Source organism: Pan paniscus, chromosome 12 (assembly GCF_029289425.2).
Source record: "Pan paniscus chromosome 12, NHGRI_mPanPan1-v2.0_pri, whole genome shotgun sequence".
Taxonomy (NCBI): Eukaryota; Metazoa; Chordata; class Mammalia; order Primates; family Hominidae; genus Pan; species Pan paniscus.
The window spans coordinates 125,276,658-125,291,297 of NC_073261.2; the positions used below are offsets into that span (position 1 = coordinate 125,276,658).

Below are 14,640 nucleotides of genomic sequence, written 5' to 3' on the forward strand. Positions count from 1 at the left end.
CCTTTGGTCAAAAATTATAAAATGCTCTCACATGCAAGTTACAGGGAACAAAACAGGAGGATGCAGGGTCCCGGGAGACCCACAGGAACAACTGCACACAGGTTCTTTCTTGCTTTTTGTCAAGAGGCAAATATTTCCAGCTCTGTGAGGTGGGGAGTGTTTACAGGCATTGCTCTAACTCAGAACAAATGCACAGAGCCCAGCCAATCTCTATTCTCCAACGCGTGTTTGAAAACACAGTAAACCACTGAATTTTCTTTCTGCTAGCTCATTATACCTATTGGGTAATATGTTCACTTTTCTTTGCACGAGGCCCACAAGCATATTCCGGCAGGAGCTAGAAGCGGCACTTTCCTGAGAGAATTCTGAAGAGCAGTACAATTTACACCACCACCAAGCAGCAGAGCAGTACTGCAGGGATACCGCCAAAAACAAACAAAAACTACATCGGTCACACGGTGCAAGAAGTTCTGCAGTCTGAAGCGCATCCCACCCGCGGCCGGTGGTTTGTGTGGAGGGCGGCCTGGACCAGCACGTGCCGCTTCTGAGGGGAAGCCCGGGTTCTCTGCTCCTGGGCTCTGCCCGGAAGGTCTCTGGGCTTCAGGCTGCGGAGCCCGTGAACACCTGCCAATGCACTCGCAGCCATGTTGGTTGAAAGCGAGATTTGTGCTTTAAATGTTTTCATGCGACTCCAGACGAAAGAAGCATGAACCCTAATAACTTGGTAAAAGTTATTTTTAACAATCTCTGTAATAAATCTGCGGGTAAAATGTTCCCATTTAGAAGAGAAGCGGAGCCATCGATTTGAGCTGGAGAAATACAGCTGTGGGTTCTGGGCCTGTCTCTGAGCCACCCTGTGACATCCAAACACGTTACTCTTGTGGGAAATGGGTGCTTGATGCCTACACTCTCTCTCTTTCCCTCCTTGTCTCTCTTCTCTCTCTCTCGCATACACACACACACACACACAGTACACGGCTCACACACACCACACACACACACACAGTGCACGGCTAACACCATACACACACACACACAGAGTGCATGGCTCATACACCACACACACACACACACACACAAAATGCACGGCTCACACACCACACACACATACACACACAATGCAGGGCTGGCACACACACACAGTGCACGGTTCACATACCACACACACACTTATACACAATGCACAGCTCACCCACCACAGACACAGACACACAGACACACAATGCATGGCTCACACACCACACACACACACACAGCGCATGGCTCCCACCACACACACAGAGCACAGGCTCACACACCACACACACACACAGTGCATGGTTCACACACTCAAACATTCCCCCACACACACAGCCCATGGCTCACACACCACACACACACAGCACATGACACACACCAGACACACACAGTGCACGACTCTCACACCACACACACCCACAATGCCCGGCTCACACCCACACAGCCTACAGCTCTCACACAGCATGTGGCTTACACACGCACACACACAGTGCGGGGCACACAGCTCACAGCTCTCTGACACACACAGCACATGGCATACACACGTGCACGCACACAGCGCGGCTCACAGCGCACTGCTCTGACACAGCACGTGGCTCACACACACAGAGCGCACAGGTGACACACAGCACATGGCTGACACACACAGTGTGGCTCACACAGCGCACGGCTGACAGTGCATGGCACACACACCCTGGCCGAGGGAGGCTGGAGCCAGTCAGGTCTCAAGTCTCAGGTCTCAGTCCTCAGTCCTCAGTCCTCAGTCCTGCCACGGCTCTGCTCCATGGGCTGCCCACACTGCCTGACAAGACCTCCGCTGTCCCCCCGCGCCTGCTGTGCTCGGCCCTGTGGCTGCATAGCTCGGGAGGCTCTTCCTCACTTGTCTCTTGTTCTGCTATTGTCCTTTTCCTGGATAGCTGAATGCGTGCCTTCAACATCTTCATGCCTGTCAACCTTTCCTTAGAGATTGTCACAAACACAGTAGCTCAAGTCCCTGCCTCTCCCCTCTTAGAGGAGAGCAGATGGCGGGGGGCGCAAAAGGCTGGAAGGACCCATCTGCCTTGGGCTTCACACAGCTCCTGACCCTTCCAGGATAAACGGGGGTCCAACCAACGCCACACACACAGCCGGCGGTCACGAATACTCTACACACTGTTGGCATTGGTGATGAGAGTCCGAGAGCAGATCGCAATGAGTGGTGGCTGAAAAGCACAGTCCCAGCCAGCTCCCCTTGCCCACCTTCCATAAACCTGACCCAGAGTGTGATAAGGACTGAGGTTCTATGTGAAAGGCCACAGGAGGTGACATTCTCACAGCTCAGGTTTGAAAGCTACTCAATCTCTAGAATTTAAATCTAGTGATTAAAAAATAGGAAATGAAAGTATTCCAAGGGAAATTGCTACATTTTATGTAGACTAAGTAGCTAGCATCATAGGATCTGCAGAAATTGTAAACATCAGTGGCTACTGCTGAATTGCAATGCACACACATTCAGTAATTATAGCCCATCTTTACGGCACAGGACAAAGTTACTCCAGATGGCCACATAAGCACACAACCCATTTGCATAATCTCCAAAGGGGCTTAGGATGGAGGAAAAAGAGAAAGCTTTCGTCTAAGGAACCTCTGGCTACACAAAATCTCATTTTCAGAATTAATCAATCAGTATCCTCCCAGACACATAGAGTGTCTCATCATTTGCATTTTTAGAACTTGAGGGAATTTTTTTTTAAAATCTGTTTCCTCATTACTGCTGTACATACAACTCCCACAAAACAGTCTTATCATAGAACTTTCCAAACACAATTCTTTCAATCTAGTGAATGAATGACATGTGGGATTATTTCCAGGCTTCCTCTATGTTTACAAATTTTCCCTTGATGCCTTGGAAGAAACTCTAATTGGCACACACGCCCCAAATCCTGAAGGAAGGGTTGCCTCACGGCCCACTTCCCACATCGGAGGGAGTCTGGGAATGTTTATTTTTGTGTACTGGTTTCTTGAAAGACATCCTCATAGACTGTCCAGCAAATTTTGATAACATTAGTAATTTAAACATTTGCATGTAACTCAGGGAAAGAATGTCCATGTAACTCATTTGGTGTAGTCACTTGGAATTCTCCAAGATGTTGAGGCTGCAGGAACAACTTACTAGAATAACATTTGATCTACTGATGAAATTATGGAGAAAAGGTATATGCAGAACACTTCATGGTTTAGCTGAAGACAGGGGACAGTCTTTTCGTACTGAACTTTATCTCCAGCACATTATATGGTGACCCATAGAAAAATGACCAACTGCAGACCACAGCTCTGGGCTTACAGCAAAGCTTCTGAATAAATTAATGAGTTCAAGAAAAAAAAAAGTTCTAAGTACCTCCTTCCACAACTGACCGAAACATAAAATAGATAGTTTCAGAACTCTTTATATGAAAATATCAAAAACGGTCTTATTAATGAAAGCTTAAAGTAAATGGCTTTGAAGTTCAGCTTTTGGAATAAAATAAACCAAGAGCAATAGCACAGAGCAATCAATATTTACAGAAACCATCAAAAATATAAAGCTCAGAATTACCTGAAGAGTTAAAAAAAGAAAGAAAAAAACGTAAGAATACCAGAAATAAAACCATCTTTTTTTTTTTTTTTGAGAGACAGAATTTCGCTCTTATTGCTCAGGCTGGAGTGCAGTGGCGTGATCTCGGCTCACTGCAACCTCCACCTCCTGGGTTCAAGCGATTCTCCTGCCTCAGCCTCCCAGGTAGCTGGGATTACAGGTGTCCCCCAGCATGCCCCCCTAATTTTTGTATTTTTAGTAGACATGGGGTTTCACCATGTTGACCAGGCTGGTCTCAAACTTCTGAACGCGGTGATCCACCCACCTTGGCCTCCCAAAGTGCTGAGATTACAGGCATGAGCCACCGCACCAGCCAAGACAAGATTTCTTTTCTGTGTTCTGAACACCAAGAACAGGATGCCACAGCTGTGCTACTCAGGTGAGATGCTGTAACTTCAGGAGATGACAGGCAAGTCGCCCCCTTTGATTTGCTCATTTCCAGTAAGGAAAATGCTCTCCCAATAGTGGGCAGTAAAGCAAGCAGCCTGGAAAAGGAACTGGAGTCGGATATAAGAGAAATAACAGCAGGCATGCATCTGCCGCGCGTAGGTCACCTAGTGCTTTCTTGAAGATTTAGTGTCTGTATTAATGGAGAATATTGGTCTGTAGTTTATTTTCTGGAGTGTTTTTGACTGCTTTTGGTATAAGGGTAATTAATGCTTGCTTCAAAAACTTGTGTTTCTCTTCCTTTTTTCTTCTAGAAGATATTATAGAGAAGATATTGGTGTTCTCTTTTAGAATTCTCCAGTGAAATCATCTGAACTAAACATTTCATTTTGAAAGTTTTTAAGCTACAAATACAGTTTTCTTAGTAATGGTAAGGCTACCCAAAGACTCTACAGTGATGGAGTTGTGGCAGTTCATGGTTTACGAGGAAACAGTCTCTTCAGTTTAAGTTGCGAGATTTATATGTGTAGAGTTATTCATTGTATTTTCATTATCCTGTCGAAGTTTACAGTCTGTAGTGATATCGCATTTCATTTATTACATTCTCAATTTTTGTCTTCTCTTTTTCTCCTCTTTTTTTTGTGAGTCTTTCTTCTAAACATTTGCCGAATTTAATGATATCTTCAAAGAACCAGCTCTTTGTTTTACTGGTTTCCTCTTGTTTTTCTGTTTTTGATTTTACTGATATCTGCTCTTCCTTGGGGTTTATAGTTTATTGTTTCTAGTTTATTGAGGCAAAAGCCTACAGTTTTTAGACCTTTCCTCTTCTCTAATGAATGCATGCTGTTAATGCCGTAAATTTCCTGTGCAGCCGATTCAGCTGTGCCTCACAAACTTTGATATATTACAGGGTTCTCATTTTCATATCCTCATTATTTTTTATTTGCCTTGAAACTGCATGTTTGACACATTGCTTATTTATAAGTGTGCAGTATCTAAGTGTTTGGAGAATTTCCTATTATCTTTCTGTTGTTGATTTCAAATTTGTTTCCATTTTAATTGATTAACATTCTTTGTATATTTTCAGTTCTTATAAATTTGTTGATGCTTGTTTATGCCCCCAGATATGGCTGATCCTGCTAAAAGTTACATGGACACTTGAAAATAATGTTTATTATCCTGTAGTATATGGTGGGGGGATTCCATAAATGTTTACTAGATTCTTTTAGTTGATGGTACTGTTGAATTCTTCTATGTATTTGCTGATATTTTACCTAGTTGTCTTTCAATTGTTGAGAAGGAGTGTTGAGGCCTTCCACTGTAATTGTAGATTTTTCTGTTTTTTGTTTTTGTTTCAGTTCTCAGTTTTTGCTTCCCATATTTTGCAGCCCCGTTGTTTTGTGAATACTCACTTAGGATGGCTGGGTCTTCCCGGTGGACTGAGCCTCTCATCATCCTATAACGCCACTCTCTCTGCATCTAGTAATTTTATTTTCTCTGAAGTCTCCTTTATCTGATAATAGGGCTACTCTTGCTTTCCTTTGATCAAGGTTACATGAGTTATCTCTTTTTACTCATTTACTTTCAAACCATCTACATGGTTATCTTTGAAGTAAGTTTCTTGATTAGAGCTTGGTCATCTTGTTAATCTCCTCTGCCAATCTCTGTTTCTTACTTGGTGCATTTACACCACTTTCACTTCATGTAATTATTGATATCTTAGGGCTGAAGACTGATATTTTATTTTTTGTTTCCTGTCTTTGATTTCTCTTTTTTTTCCTGCCTAACTGTAAGTTACTTAAACTTTTTTTTTTTTTTTTTTTTTTTTTTTTTTAGCATTCCAATTTATCTGTATTTTTTTGAGTGTCTCTTTGGATGGCCTTTTTAGAAATTGCTCTGGTTCTCTATACGCAGTTGTATACACGTTCTATATACACAGTGGTCACTGCTGCATCAGTTTAGTTGAAGTATAGAAACCTCACTCCCCTTCACCTTCCTTTTCCCTCCCCCATTTATAGTATATATATTTCAAATAGTTTCTTCATATACACTTAGAATCACATCAGACAGTGTTATTATTTTTTCTTCGACCATAAAACACAATTTAGTAAACACAGGCCGGGCGCGGTGGCTCACACCTGTAATCCCAGAACCTTGGGAGGCTGAGGTGGGAGGATCACGAGCTCAGGAGATCGAGACCAGCCTGGCTAACATGATGAAACCCTGTCTCTACTAAATACAAAAAATTAGCCAGGCGTGGTGGCACATGCCTGCAGTCTCACCTACTTGGGAGGATGAGGCAGGAGAATCTCTTCAACCCGGGAGGCGGAGGTTGCAGTGAGCCGAGATCACACCACTGCACTCCAGCCTGGGTGACAGAGCGAGACTCTGTCTTAAAAAAAAAAAAAAGTAAGAAAACTCAGTAGGACAAGAAATGTCTGTGGTGTCACCTGCACTCTCGCTCACCATGGCCCTTCTTCCCTCCTGATGTTCCCAGGTTCCTTCTTTCATCATTTGATTTCTGTTTAGAGAACTTCCTTTATTCTTTCTGGATAGATCTGCTGATACTAAACTCTCTTAATTTTTTTTATCAGAAAATGTCTCAATTTTTTTAATTACTAAAATATATTTTCAAGTGGATAAAGGCTTCTGTGTGCCAATTCTTTTCTTTCAGCACTTAAAACAATATTGGGACACTCCCTTCTGGCCTCTGTAGTGTCTGATGAGAAAGCCACTATAATTTGAATCGTTTTTCCTCCCTAAGGGCTGTATTATTTTTCTCAGGCTGCTTTCAAGATTTGTTTTCTTTTTCTTTAGTTTTCATGAGCTTAATTGTAAGGATCTGGGTATGGAATTCTTTGGGCTTATTCTGTTTAGAGTTTGTTCAGTTTCTGGAATATGTAGGTTTACGTCTCTAGCCGATGTGGGGAAGTTTGAGGCCATAATATTTTTTGAGTACTTCTCAGTACTTCTTTTCTCCTGGACTCCAGTGATACAGGTGTTATGCCTTGGTTACATCCTGCAGGTCCCCCTGGAGGACAGCGTGGCATGGGTGCAGGCGGCAGCTGGGCCTCAGCAGGGCGCGGGGTGAGCAGTGACAACCACAGTGAGTATGTGGACTCTGTGACTCTCCCTCAAACTAAGTAAGGTGCCCAATCCCATGACCCTTCCCCACCATCCACTGAGAGCTCCATGCATGTCACCTTGACCCTTCCCCGCCATCCACTGAGAACTCCATGCATGTCACCTCTGGGGGATGCTGAGGCTTGAGCTGAGTGCTGTGAGAGCTCGGCAGGTCTAAAGCCGTCCCATCTTACACAGCTTCAGGCTGTCGGTGGAGAATTTCCTCTCACACACAGTCAGCCTAATGACTCATCAAAATTTCTAGGGCTCTTGAGAAGCACAATCAATTAGAGTTCCCTTAAACACCTTTTACTTAATTTTTGGACATCACTGCAGAAAATGACACATGCTGCAGTGGCGAAAAATCCAGATAATAAAGATTAAAATAGCTTTTTATAGGACAATAGCTAGTAAACGTAATTAGGATGTGATAAAACAAAACGTGGTATTAAATAGCACACTCAAGTTCATTTTCAAATATATTAAAAATTCACGCTCTAAACAAAAGCATTAAGAGTAGCCTTTTAAGTATCATAGACAACATACACAAATGAAGAGCTGGAATTAATGAAGAAGTTAAAGAAGTGATTCTGCTCATTAACAAAACAGGATGCATGGAGCTGTCGGAAGCAACATCAGGATGGGGTATGGGAAGGGAGAGAAATCACATGGGCACAGGTAGCTCTGCTGGGATAGACTGACAGCCACCTTACAAGCAGGGGCTGGCACGGCCCAGGTGAGGTTCTGGTCGGTGTGCACCCTGGGGCCGCAGCTTGTGTCCAGGGGAAATGCTGACCCACCCTGGGGTGTTGAGGGATCTTCCTGTTTTTATCCTGGGGTCAGTGAACTCCGGGAGGCCAATGCTTTCTTCAGCCTAAAGCAGACTGGATTGTGGAAGGAGACCTGCAGAAAACGCTTTAGCTAACGAAGACCATCAGCCAAGAGTGAGTGGACTTCGAAAGGATTTTCCACAGCACTTTAGAGTGGTGATGGTAATAGTGCCCTCATTTGAGGCACCTGTCTTGCACGCCCTTCAGAGCGGTGATGGTAACAGTGCCGTCATTTGAGGCACCCTTCTTGCACACCCTTCAGAGCGGTGATGGTCACAGTGCCCTCATTTGAGGCACCCTTCTTGCACGCCCTTCAGAGTGGTGATGGTAATAGTGCCATCATTTAAGCCACCCTTCTTGCACGCCCTTCAGAGTGGTGATGGTCACAGTGCCCTCATTTGAGGCACCCTTCTTGCACGCCCTTCAGAGCGGTGATGGTAACAGTGCCGTCATTTGAGGCACCCTTCTTGCACGCCCTTCAGAGCGGTGATGGTAACAGTGCCGTCATTTGAGGCACCCTTCTTGCACGCCCTTCAGAGCGGTGATGGTAACAGTGCCGTCATTTGAGGCACCCTTCTTGCACGCCCTTCAGAGCGGTGATGGTAACAGTGCCCTCATTTGAGGCACCCTTCTTGCACGCCCTTCAGAGCGGTGATGGTAACAGTGCCCTCATTTGAGGCACCCTTCTTGCACGCCCTTCAGAGTGGTGATGGTAATAGTGCCCTCATTTGAGGCACCCTTCTTGCACGCCCTTCAGAGTGGTGATGGTAATAGTGCCCTCATTTGAGGCACCTGTCTTGCATGCCTTCAGAGTGGTGATGGTCACAGTGCCGTCATTTAAGTCACCCTTCTTGCATGCCTGGAACTAAGCTAAGTGCCTTACATGGAATTCTCATGGTAAACTCACGAGATGGTGCTTTCATCCTCATTTTACAGATGACAGGTGGGGTTTGGGCAGGCACACAGCTTGCCATAGGCACAGAGGACGGGCTGGTCTCTCTGTCCCTGTGTCCTGACTCCTCATTTATTGCTTCGGGCACCACAGCTCAGCATTGCAGTTGTGCTCCACGTTTCTTGTGGGTTGGTGCACAGGGATGACTTGTGTCCCTCCACAAGTCATGCTGGAGTCTTAGCCCCCAGTATCTTATTTGGAAGTAGGCTCTTTGCAGAAGAGACCAAGGTGAGGCTGTGCTGGAGCACATGGGGCTCGAATCCTGTGACCAGTGATCTTCTGAGAAAAGGAGACAGAGACCCAGGGAGGAGAGCCAGGTGTGGAGACAGGGGTGGAAGCTGGGGTGAGGAGCTGCAGATTGAGGAATGCCAGGGACTGCAGGAGCCACCCAAAGCAGGAAGAGGCAGGAAGGTTCCACCTTCTGAACCTGAGGGAGTTCAGCCCTGCCAACCCTTTGATCTCAGACTTGCAGCCTCCAGAAATGAGAGGATAAATTTCTGTTGTTTTAAGCCACTTGGTTTGCGGACGTTCCTTAGGGCAGCCCTGGGAAATGTGCGCAGGGCTAGACCAGCAGGGTCAGGACTGGTGACAGATGTGTTTCCACGGCCCGGAAAGCAGCAGTGCAGGGCATGTTCCTGCCTCTGACTGTTGGCTCCCGATGTTGCACCTCATGGGATAAAAGTATCTTGTATTAGTCAGGGTTCCCTAGACGGACAGAACTAATGGGATAGATATATATCAAGGGGAGTTTATTAAATATTAACTTACACAATCACAGGGTCCCACAATAGGCCATCTGCAAGCTTGAGGAGCAAGGAGAGCCAGTCCGAACCTCAAAACTGAAGAACTTGGAGTCTGATGTTCAAGGGCAGGAAGCACCCAGCATGGGAGAAAGAGGTGGGCTGGGAGCTAGGCCCATCTCTCCTTTTCACATTTTTCTGCTGCTTCACGTTCACTGGCAGCTGCTTGGATGGTGCCCACCCAGTTAAGGGTGGATCTGCCTTCCCCAGCCCACTGACTCAAATGTGAATCTCCTTTGGCAACACCCTCACAGACACACCCAGGATCAATACATTGTATCCTTCAAGCCAATCAAGTTGACACTCAGTATCAACCATCACATTTCTGGAGTGGCGCAGGATGGTAAAAAGGCATTTGGAGAGGTGGAGGAGGCAGAGGAAGAAGGGACCCAGGGAAGGCGGGTGTGGAAAGCAGACCTGGTGTTCACCCAGGGGCACCCTCCAGGACCGGGGGAGGACAGGGTCTCTACCAATGCTTACTGGTTTAATTCTGCTTCACTGTTTTAGAATGTGTGCCACTTTGGCCTGTCTTCTGTTTACATATTTATTATTTTAAATGAAATGTATAGGCCGGGTGTGGTGGCTCTCACCTGTAATCCCAGCACTTTGGGAGGCCAAGGTGGGTGGATCGCTTGAGCCCAGGAGTTTGAGACCAGTCTGGGCAACATGGCAAATCCCCATCTCTACCAAAAATACAAAAAATTATCCGGGTGTGGTGGTGGGCATTTGTAATTCCAGCTACTCAGGAGGTTGAGACAGGAGACTCTCTTGAGCCTGGGAGGCAGAGGTTGCAGTGAGCCGAGATCATGCCACTGCACTCCAGCCTAGGTGACAGAGACTCTGTCTCAAAAAAATAAAACTAAAAATAAATAAATGAATGAAATGTATATAAAATACACTATGCTGACATGCTGATAGATTGAAATCCTGTCTGCCCCTACTCTGGAAGAAGCACCAGCCCAGTCTCCTGTCCCTCACCCCTTGCAGCTCTCTGCTCTTTATAACACATAGAGCCCTGGGCAATGGGCCTCAGCTCCACACATTTCTAGATTCATACAGACCAACACGCGCCCTGCTCAAGCCCTGGTTGGGAGTTCTCACTGCTACGTTCCTTGCTGATACTCGGTATTTTCAAGCTTGTTAACTTCTGCCTGTCTAGTGTGAGATGGAGTCTCCTAGGAGACTAACTCACATGGTCCTAACGTGGAACGAGGCCAAGATCCCTGCCTTCTGGACCTTCTTTTCCATTCTTTCCTTCTCTGCTCTTATCCTGAGAGCTCCTGGGCCATTTTCCTGTCACTTGATGCTTCCAGGGAAAGGCTGGAAAACGACCTACAAGAGCCAGGAAGGAACTGCGGATGCGCCAGGCTAGGCCACTGGGAAGGAGCTGCAGAGGCATCCGGCTGGGCTGCTGGGAAGGAGCTGCAGGGGCGCCGGGCTGGGCCGCTGGGAAGGAGCTGCGGATGCGCCAGGCTAGGCCGCTGGGAAGGAACTTCGGATGCGCCGGGCTGGGCCACTAGGAAGGAGCTGCAGGGGTGCCGGGCTGGGCCGCTGGGAAGGAGCTGCAGAGGCGCCGGGCTGGGCCGCTGGGAAGGAGCTGCAGGGGCGCCGGGCTGGGCCGCTGGGAAGGAGCTGCAGGGGCGCCGGGCTGGGCCGCTGGGAAGGAGCTGCAGGGGCGCCGGGCTGGGCTGCTGGGAAGGAGCTGCGGATGCGCCAGGTTGGGCCGCTGGGAAGGAGCTGCAGAGGCGCCGGGCTGGGCAGCCCCTGTGTTGTGCAACTCCAAGATGTTATTAGTGACAGGTGGACAATGTCTCAAGTACAGCTCATGCAATAGACACAGGGCAGCAGCACACATTTAGTGGAGATGTGCAAAGTACCAAATATCAGATGACAAAGTAACTGGTTTACATTCTCCATTGAAAATAAATATTTACATGAATGTGTACTGCATGCACTGAAGTTCAGCCTGGATCCTCCACCTTCAGGTGATGAGTACGGATTCTGCATGAAGACAGAAAACCTTATCCCCTTCACTTGCAGATACACAAGGTGGGAGGGAACCTGAGGCTGGCAGTGGGGGCATTAGCTCAGGGATCCTTCAGTGGGTGGAATGCAGGTTTCCAGTAGAACGGGGCAATTCGAAACTTCTGCTACTTCCTTCAGGGATGTATGGAGGAAAATAAAGGACATGCCCCTGAAACACCCCCAGCACATACAGCTGGTGCCCTGGACAGTGAAGTTAGGCACCCGGAATCTCTGTGAGGCTGGATGTTCTGTTCTGCTTTCTTGAGAAAGTGTCAAATAATTTTCTGTGTCCTGTATCTGGAATTGAAGCAAAAAGGGCAAAAAATGGGCATTTCTACGTGTGCTCTACAAATACAATTTATTGTCAGCCCAGCAACTTCTTCTAAAGCAAGACTGTCGTTAATATCAGAACTCTTCAAAGATGGTGATTTTCTCAGCAAAGGTGGTCTGTTCCTAAAGAGCGTGCTGGGGAGTCTGCCCTGTGCTGACCCGGAAGCAGGTTCCTACACAAAGGCAGAGCTGCTCAGGGACTGTCATTCCAGGGAGGAAAGCAGGAAAATGCAAACAGTGACTGATTCATGAACACGGAGATGCCTTGAGGTCCCTGAGTGACCAGGAAAGGCCCAGCCAGTGTGGGCCAGGAGCCTAGGTCAACCTCTATCTCTGTGGGGGACTGATAAGACCCTGTATTTTTCAGTTTTACTAATACACGGGTAGAAGAGGCTTCTCTAATTGTGAAATGTATGCCTGAGGGGCAGGTAGCGGCATGCTCACCAGCACAGAGGCTGCTGCTGGGGCAGGGGCACCTTGGGAACATTCTGCAACCCTCTGCCCCTCACTTTGTCATCTGAAAAATGGGAATAACAGTCAAAATATGTATAAGTTTTATAAAAATCAAATGATTAATAAATATACCGTTATTTAACAGTGCCTAGTATGCAATAAACACCCAATTGGTCAGCAGCTGTGCTTGCCGTCATTATTCTAACCAATTCCAGGATGAGTAGATCAGCATTAGCACAGAAATGGCCATGGTGTGAGGCAGAGGCTTACCAAGTGGAAGCAACCGATGGTGACGTCTGCCTGACCCTCCCACCCCAACACAGGAGACTCAGCCTTCTACAGTGAAAGCCATCGATGGTGACATCTGCCTGCTCCTCCTACCCCAACATAGGAGACTCAGCCTTCTACAGTGGAAACCATCGATGGAGACACCTGCCTGACCCTCCTACCCCAACACGGGAGACTCAGCCTTCTACAGCGGAAGCCATTGATGGTGACACCTGCCTGCCCCTCCCACCCAAACATGGGAGACTCAGTCCTCCATGACTGTCATTCCTATGTCACTCGGAATTTCCTCAATCATTACATTTCTGGGCTACACTTTCTCTGTATTATTATAATAGATGCCTCTGGGAATAGGGTTAAAACTAAGAAACACTGAAGTTACTAAAATGGGTAACTTACTGAAGCGGATACTTTGTATTAAAAAAGGTACTCTCCCTATACAAGTTTCGGCACCTGTTGGAAAAAATTATTCTGGGAAGAGAGTTCCATCAGAGTGAACGGGGAGAAGACAGGGGGCGGATCCTCAAGCCTGTCTCCATGCAGGTTCCTCACACTGAGGCATGAGACACTACATCCGCCCGGCATGTGGCTGCTTCAGTCTCTGCATCTGAGAGTTCAAAACACTGAAACTCAGAGTTGCCACAGAGCTCATGGCCACACGAGAGTTCCTGCGGCACCACACCAGCATGAGAGAGAGACTCTGACACTGCCCGCTGGGCCTCCCTGCTCAGTCATTCCCCAGCATCATCATCTCCCCAGCACTCCATGTGCACAGGGCAGAGCTGGATCCTCCACACTCAGCGCAGCGGGAGTGAACGAGACAGCCTGCGTCAAACGCCTCATCCCAGATGCAGCTAGGTCAGAAGACGAGCCACACTGTCTACTTCCTCGCCTCTGGGTGCCTGGGCTGTAAACTGTAGAGTGTTATGTTAGCGAGTGGTTTTATGATTCTGCAGGCTTGATTTCTTCCTCCAGACACTGTGTAATTTATAAAGCAAACGATGACACTCACTTCCCTCATATACCTGAGGACTTAGGTTTGTGTTTCTTAAGATGCTAAGATGTTTTGTTCAATAATCTCTACTGGAATTTCTCATCATATGTTAATATCTGATTCCTGAAATGACCGTTTACCATTGATAGAAAGTGCTTGTGTCCATGTGGTTTGGGAGACCACTGTCCTGCTTACAAGACGGATGATGAACCCCTTTACATGAAGAAGTAGCAGAGAGTGAGTTCCTTTCTGCATTTCTGATTGGAGATTTCTTTAATCTTAACCAGTTTCTACTTTCTAAATATAAATTGGATCATCTGTCCCTCTAAGGTAATCATTCTAGAAACTCATATACTTTCTCCTAAGAAAGCTAAATCTCTGTTTTTCAGATAAAGAATCTAAGTTTCTCTTATAAATTCATTCATTTCTCAAGCATTTGAGCACATAAAATGTACCATGTTTAGAGAGATTAGATGAAATTCTCAAAGCTGCATTCCTTGGGCATGGGAGGGGCATGGCCAGGACCTGAGGATTGGGGTCTGTCCCTAATGGGATCTGAGGGTTAGGGTCTGTCCCTAATGGGATCTGAGGGTTGGGGTCTGTCCCCAATGGGACCTGAAGGATGGGGTCTGTCCCCAATGTCCCCATGCATGGGAGTTGTTCAGCATACCATTCCATCTCCTCCAAAAAGATAGGAGCCACTGAGGACTTCAGGGAAAGCCGATCTGGAGAGGGTGAGATTGCAGGGGTATGCAGAGTGGTGGAGATAAAAGAGAGTTGGGGAAGAGAGTGGTCAGCTAAGAGGCTATGGTGGTGACCAGCCTGAACAC

At 46.8% G+C, this 14,640-nt stretch overlaps 1 protein-coding gene across 9 annotated transcripts in view; it reads right to left on the minus strand.

The window, feature by feature from the left end:
* SNTG2 (syntrophin gamma 2) overlaps nt 1–14,640 on the minus strand; it is a 408,896-nt gene that overhangs the window by 57,073 nt on the left and 337,183 nt on the right. The window contains exon 15 of one of the 9 annotated variants that reach the window (XM_034952494.3): nt 23–12,045. The exons of the other annotated variants lie outside the window; for them this stretch is intronic. Coding sequence (XP_034808385.1) covers nt 11,806–12,045 — 240 coding nt within the window. The 3' untranslated portion in view covers nt 23–11,805. Of the gene's footprint in view, nt 1–22; nt 12,046–14,640 lie in introns of those variants that run through there. 9 annotated transcript variants of the gene reach the window in all.